Consider the following 6,385-nt stretch of genomic DNA (forward strand, 5'->3'; position numbering starts at 1 on the left):
TATAGAAAATATATATAAATACGACACTCTTGCCTTCAAAATAAATACCAGTGAGTGAGCTGTGTCGGTGGAGGTTTGCTTCATGTAGTTTCCAGTTTTAGTTTTAGTAAACTATAATAACTTTGGTGCACGATATGAAAGACTTACACCACTTACAGATACGATCTGGTGTCTTTAAACAGACAGACATCACACTTTCTTGTTACATTTAGTTCCAAAGATTTAATATGTTGTTCTCATGACAAATCTGGAAACCCATTTGGTGTTCGCCTGACCTTTCTGTGTACTTAGTAGTTATGGGCTACAACTTCCTGTTTCATATAGGCACGGCTTTTGTATGCAGATGAATTAAAAAAGCTACTAATTGAAATAAAGATCTATATCATTTTGAATTTAATGCATGATATCCATTAGACTTTTGAAAAACTGTTTACCTTCTCGGCCTTGTCAGATTGGCTCGGACACTAGCGATCACACTAAAAGCAGACCTTTTGTTCCTTACCACCAAATTTTGTACATTTAATCACAAGTATCTGCTTGTAGACAATATTTATGTCTAAAAAATATAAAGAAAGCACTTTGTTTATGGTATACAAAAAGAATAGGGCGTGTTTTTTAATTGGGAAATACATGCAACACATTTTTTCAGTTTTTCCTAGTGAAGCGATTTCTTTCCAATATGTGTCTTTGTTTCCTTTCGTGTTTCTGGAGTGACATATAAAACCCTGCTAAAGTTTTAAGTGTTTAACAACTGTCTTCTTTAAACGGGTAACTATCCAGACTGAAGAAGAGGCAGTTAAAGATTCTCAATCTGTAAACACGCTCATGAAAAAGAAAGGTGTGTCAGGAAAAACACAAAAAACACACTGTGTGCCATAGGTGGCAGCAGAGCATTCGTCTGGTTCGCTGTGCATGAAGCCCAAATAAGAACTGTCCCCAACTTAAAAGTTTAATCTTTTAAAACAACACTTTATGCCACTTGATCCCAGCTAGATCAGGTAGGAAAGGATTTGTGCAGAGCTGGTGAGAGTATCTCTCAGACAGAGACCCGAGGCTGTGACTCATCCGTGAGAATGTGACTCACAACACCTGAGAAATGTTTTCTCCCTCTCCGGTTTCTGTTAGATACCTGCTGATGATGTCATCGCATCGCGGTGTTTCACAATTCATAACAAGGAAAAACATCTACATGAACAACACTATGTATTTTAAAGTGAAACGACACCATTAGGTAGTTTCAGTGTAGCAACATGGGATTTCTAGTTATCTGCCACAAAATGTTGCGGGAATATTATGATGGCGGTCTTACAACAAAATACGTTGAGAATAATAATTATAATAAACGCTTTTATTTGTTTAAAAGTAAGGTTTATGACATGAATCAACACCACATGACATGGCTTCTATAGCCTAGGAGAGTTTGCCTTTTTCTACATGTTTTACACGAAACTCAACAAGCACGTCAGGAAAATATCAACACGGAAAACAGGGGAAAAGAGGGGAAAACACGTTAATAACCAGTTCCCTGCAGTTCCTAACGGACTCCTTTCTGTGTTAGTGAACCCAAAACACTAAAAGCCGATGGTTACATAGGCATTTAAAGGTATTTAAAGATGAATTCAACCAAATTTTAAACCAGTTTCAGATAATTTTTGATAAATATAACAAGACGATGACGTCACAAGGGTAAACGTTAAATTTATTTATGATTTGAAAATGAAAATATCTCAACAGAGACAGAGAGGGCAAATATGGTCATACCGGATATAGGTGCGTTTCCCCCGCGCCCTCCCCACTCCGCACTGCGCCGCCTATGCAAATTAGCCTGACGTCATGAGAGTAATTCTCTTATAAATTTTACTGCTCAGGTCCTTCCTCCATCAGGTGTGCAACAACTACCAAACGGAATATAATCCAGGATAAGCTCTGCTTTGAATTTGAATTCAACTTTTAAGCGTGTGCTCGCGCTCGTTCGGTTCCTCGTCTCACCTGTGAGTGCGCGCGCTTTAGTTCCTCTCTAAAACAGGTTTGACCGGGACACACCTGCGCCGAGAAAAGGAGCCTTGTTGGGCGCGTCGAGGGCATTCTTCACTCGGTCTTTGACCTCTGCGGGAGACGGACGCATAGGAAGCGGACAGACGAAGACTTTTTTTGTTTGATCATGAAAATGTGGATTTTTGCTGTTCTCGCCGCTCTCGCGGTCGGAGCCTCGGCTCAGTGTAAGTAGTTTAAATTTGATATAAAATTGTATCCGGCTGAAAAATCGCACAGTTCATTTTGACGTAGATTTGATGGAAGTTTTCGCAAAAACAAACATTTTTAAAGTTTGAACCAGCTTTATTTAAGACATAGATACATTATCTTTCTATGAGATGTAGTTTTGCTTGTTTTATTTGTTAAAATAATGTAATTAGCCGCCAGAGTTGGACCAAAAATCTGTTTTTAATGTAACACTAGCTAGTTCAGGTGGGTGGGGGTTGGGAAGGTTTGTTCCGCTCTGTGGGGAGAAACCAACGCCCAGGCAAACCTGCCGGTCTACCTGTACGATTTAACGTCTCCGTTTCGAGCTATAAGGAAGACAAAAGACTAAATCTTTTCAAACACTGTCATACCAAAGATTCATCTTTCTATTGTATTCCAGCTGTGTGTGTGTGTGTGTGTGTGTGTGTGTGTGTGTGTGTGTGTGTGTTAAGCCTCGGGAAGTCACAGTATAGTAATGTGGTTATGTATTTGAGTTCCTGTTAATAACCTGCTAGTGTGGTGGTGTTTTTTCCTCTTTAGGTCCAACAACATGTGCCACTATGAAGTGGGCTACGTGCGACGGACCCCCATGTTTATGTACTCTTCTGATTGGTAATGGTACAAGACAGCCCATAGACTGCACAGCATGTAAGTTTAGAAGTGGTAAAGGGGCTCCTTCCTGTTTCATGTCCTCTGTTTGACACTCCAGCCTGCTCATGGTGTGCACTTTGTTCCCCCCTCAGTGGTCCCCAAGTGCTTCTTGATGAAAGCTGAAATGTACAGAGCTAGAAGGGGCCTGAGCACTCGCACTATTGGAGGAAAGCAACATGAGACCGCCATTGTGGACAACGATGGCATCTATGACCCTGAATGTGAGAATGACGGCAAATTCAAGGCCAAGCAGTGCAACAACACAGATGTGTGCTGGTGCGTCAACAGCGCTGGAGTCCGTCGGACTGACAAGGGAGACCAGACCCTCAAGTGTGAGAAGCTGGTGGAGACCAAGTAAGTGATTTCACTATAGTGAAGGATTGCTGTGAGGATGAATAGTTCAAGTATTCAACATTTCTTTATTTTATTTTTCCCTCTTCCAGCTGGGTCCGTCTTCAGCTGACACACAAGGAGGGGCCCACCAACGTGAATAAAGACAATTTGAAGGCGTAAGTCCACTTCAGCCCTTATTAAAAGTTAAGAAACATGCTGAGGCTGACATTTCCAGATCTCACCATCCTAATGTCTTTTTTAAAACAGTGCTATTGCAAATGAACTTAACAGCCGTTACAAACTTGACTCCAGCCTGGTGAAGGAGATTCAGGTGAGTGACAGTCCAACAAAAAACTGCTTGTAATTTAGAACAAAGCAAAAAGCACCACTGCCATGCTAACTAACATCCTGTCATTCTACAGTATGACCCAGACGCTCGCATGATTGTGGTTGATGTGACTAAGCCAAAAGGAGAGCGCATCAGTGACCTGTCCAGAATGGCCTACTACATGGAGAAAGACGTATGTACAACCTGTGTGTGTGCACGTTTTGTATAATGGACCCACTGGCTAACTTCATCATTTCATGTGACTTTCTGCAGGTGAAGGCGCTGCCACTGTTTACTGAGCAGAAAAACTTTACTGCTTCTGTGGGTGCGCAGACTCTGATGATGGAGAAGATCATCGTGTACTATGTGGACGAGGAGCCCCCGACCATGACCATGAAGCACCTGACAGGCGGGATCATCGCCGTCATCGTGGTGGTGGTGCTGGCTGTGATTGCTGGCCTGCTGGCTGTGGTGAGCGCATCTGCATGTCAGAAGTGTCGTTTGTTGTTTTAACATTTGTTCTTCAAGCCATAATTTGGTTTCTTCTGTGTTTGTAGTTCTTTTTCCAGAAGCGACAGAGGAAGTACAAAAAAACTCAGGTGAGATAAACGACCTGTTGTTGGTAAATTTATCTTTTGAGAGAAAGGGTCATTGTATTAACTTTTTGTGTGTGTCTGCTCTTTCCTCCAATTCAGCAAAGAGAGATGGAGCAAATGTAAAGCAGAGAGAGTGTGAAGAGTCGACGCATACAATCGCCTTTTTTGGATTACCTTGTTTTGTTTTCTTCGCTGTGGGAGCGTGCCATTTTTATCTTTTGAGACTTGCAGATTGTAAATGAATAATCACCTTTCTGTTTTCTTTGTCGGGGTGTCATTACTGCTACAATTTATTTATAAATCATGTAAAGTCTTAAAGCATCATCCCTCTGGTCTACATGCCATATAAGTACTGTGCATTTTTAAAGTGTGCCTGACATGCCTCATTTTAACATTAGAATTTAAATTCCACATCATAGAGTGTACAGTTTCTTACTTTCTATTGTGTTTGTTTGGATTGTTTTTAATAAAACATGCTTTAAAAGACACTGAAGCAGGTTTCTTGATGTTTTGGCTGTATTTTTCCACTGTTACCAGACTAAATGTGGGGGATGGGAACGAGATGGAGGAAACTACTCTGAAAACTGCTGAACATGATGAGATGATCGAAGCTGATTTAAAGTTGTGTGGGTTTTTTATTATTCTCCCCCCCTTCCTCGATACTCCACCTCTCAGACATTTTTTGGTGTATTTCCTTAGAAGTGTAAAGCCTCCGTTGTCTGGGAAGATGGCTGCTCCGATAGTCGTTGTTCGTAACAGGCACTTTGTTTACAGGGGGCAGGTCTGCTGGAGATCAGCTACTGCACGGGTGTGGCAGGAATCATGTGAATGTGCTTTGCAGTAGGCTTTTGTATGTTAAGCAAAACTCACAGCTCTTAGCAGTTTTGTGCCACTATGGCCAAGATGGAAAGGACTTGTTTTTGTGTGTCACACTGCCTCAGGTGAGACGGACGACCTTTTATTATAGGTAGGCATTTCTAGCTGCGCTCAGGAGTCGTTTGGTGACGTGTTGAACCTGTCGGACAGGTTCCATCTCACTCACGAATGCATGCATATGCTTGTACTGAGACTGCCCTCGGTTTAAAATGTTAGGGCAGGAATGATTGACTGAGTCAGGTGAAAGGGCCAAAGTCCAAGTGGACTAAAATGGCAGACATCGTCTCATCAAACAAACGGAAGTTGGCATTATCTATCAATCTGAATACATAAATAAACCGCCTGGTTTCCTGTTGCAACATGTTTGTATTGCAAGAAGTATGTGGTTGGTTCTGTACAGCTGTGGTCTGTGAAGCTAGCACTCAAGGAGGCCGTGCTTGTTTACACTTTTTCAGTGTGGAGCCTTCCTGAAGCTTGGAGCACATTTGAAAGAATACTGACCTAAAGAAGTATACCTTCCTGTTTATTGTATGCATTTGCATTCTGTTTTCAACATCAGTAGTTGACTTACTTTCTTTTAACCTCAGTCCCCACATAAAGCACAGTATCAGTCACCTGCTCTACCTTAGTTCCCTCTGGCCTCACCCAGCACCCTCCTGTGAGCCCCGCCCCCTCTCTCTAGCTCCATAGCAACAGGAGCACAAAAGCAGATCTCTAACTTGTTCAGCCAGGTTAGGTATCATATAGCTTCTCTCCTTTTACCCTCCCCCACTCCTCGATTCTGTGAAAGACTGCAGGAATGAAGGTGTGCCGCTCGCTGTGAGGCACCTGTTGCAGGTACCGACATGTCGGTTTTCAGTTTGCTTCAGTGGGGCGAATTTAAAGCTTACTATAGATTTATACAGTTTCCTACAGGGTGAGGATTTTTATATGACTGTCTGGGATTTACACCCGTGGCTCAAGCAAACTTTAATTTCCAGCACACAGGATTTCCAGGATTTAGATACATGTATTCCATGTCACAAATAAATAGAGCCTGATTATTCTCACTGTATACCGGATCAAGATAATACTAGGAGTACCTTACATTAAACTGTCATGCCTTTCCAGTTTGTCTTCAGGTTTATATCAGATTCGGTTTCGTGTTCTGTCACACCAGCAAACAAAGAAAAACGTTACAGTTCTCTGGAATCTCTGTTCAGTGACCAACGGATGTTTTCAACAACATGCTAAAAACACATTTCCTACATCTTCTCACCTTCTTTTTACATACTTTTTAAGAAATACACATTTCTTAGAGCTGAGTTCACACTGCTGAATTTTCCTTAAAAAAAGACCCCTTAGCCATTAGTGTGTGTGA

The 6,385-nt window shown here is 41.8% G+C and overlaps 1 protein-coding gene across 1 annotated transcript; it reads left to right on the top strand.

Annotated features, from left to right (window-relative positions):
- The first annotated feature begins 1,865 nt into the window (after positions 1 to 1,865).
- On the top strand, positions 1,866 to 4,637 carry LOC146561482 (tumor-associated calcium signal transducer 2-like). The gene is made up of 9 exons (XM_085297599.1): positions 1,866 to 2,219; positions 2,782 to 2,889; positions 2,985 to 3,246; positions 3,336 to 3,401; positions 3,493 to 3,556; positions 3,648 to 3,746; positions 3,827 to 4,024; positions 4,111 to 4,152; positions 4,249 to 4,637. The coding sequence occupies exons 1-9, from the start codon at positions 2,162 to 2,164 to the stop codon at positions 4,270 to 4,272; spliced, it is 921 nt and encodes a 306-aa protein (XP_085153725.1). The 5' UTR covers positions 1,866 to 2,161; the 3' UTR covers positions 4,273 to 4,637.
- Positions 4,638 to 6,385: the final 1,748 nt, after the last annotated feature.

Source organism: Mchenga conophoros, linkage group LG13 (assembly GCF_057382185.1).
Source record: "Mchenga conophoros isolate Kocher_MC1m ecotype Shallow Benthic linkage group LG13, M_conophoros_male_GT1.1, whole genome shotgun sequence".
NCBI lineage: Eukaryota > Metazoa > Chordata > Actinopteri > Cichliformes > Cichlidae > Mchenga > Mchenga conophoros.

Excerpts from the sequence above, each read along its gene's own strand:
- LOC146561482 (XM_085297599.1), top strand. The coding sequence starts at position 2,162 with ATGAAAATGTGGATTTTTGCTGTTCTCGCCGCTCTCGCGGTCGGAGCC. Across the intron at positions 4,025-4,110 it reads TTGCTGGCCTGCTGGCTGTG|TTCTTTTTCCAGAAGCGACA; the intron begins GTGAGCGCATCT and ends CTGTGTTTGTAG. Across the intron at positions 4,153-4,248 it reads GGAAGTACAAAAAAACTCAG|CAAAGAGAGATGGAGCAAAT; the intron begins GTGAGATAAACG and ends CCTCCAATTCAG.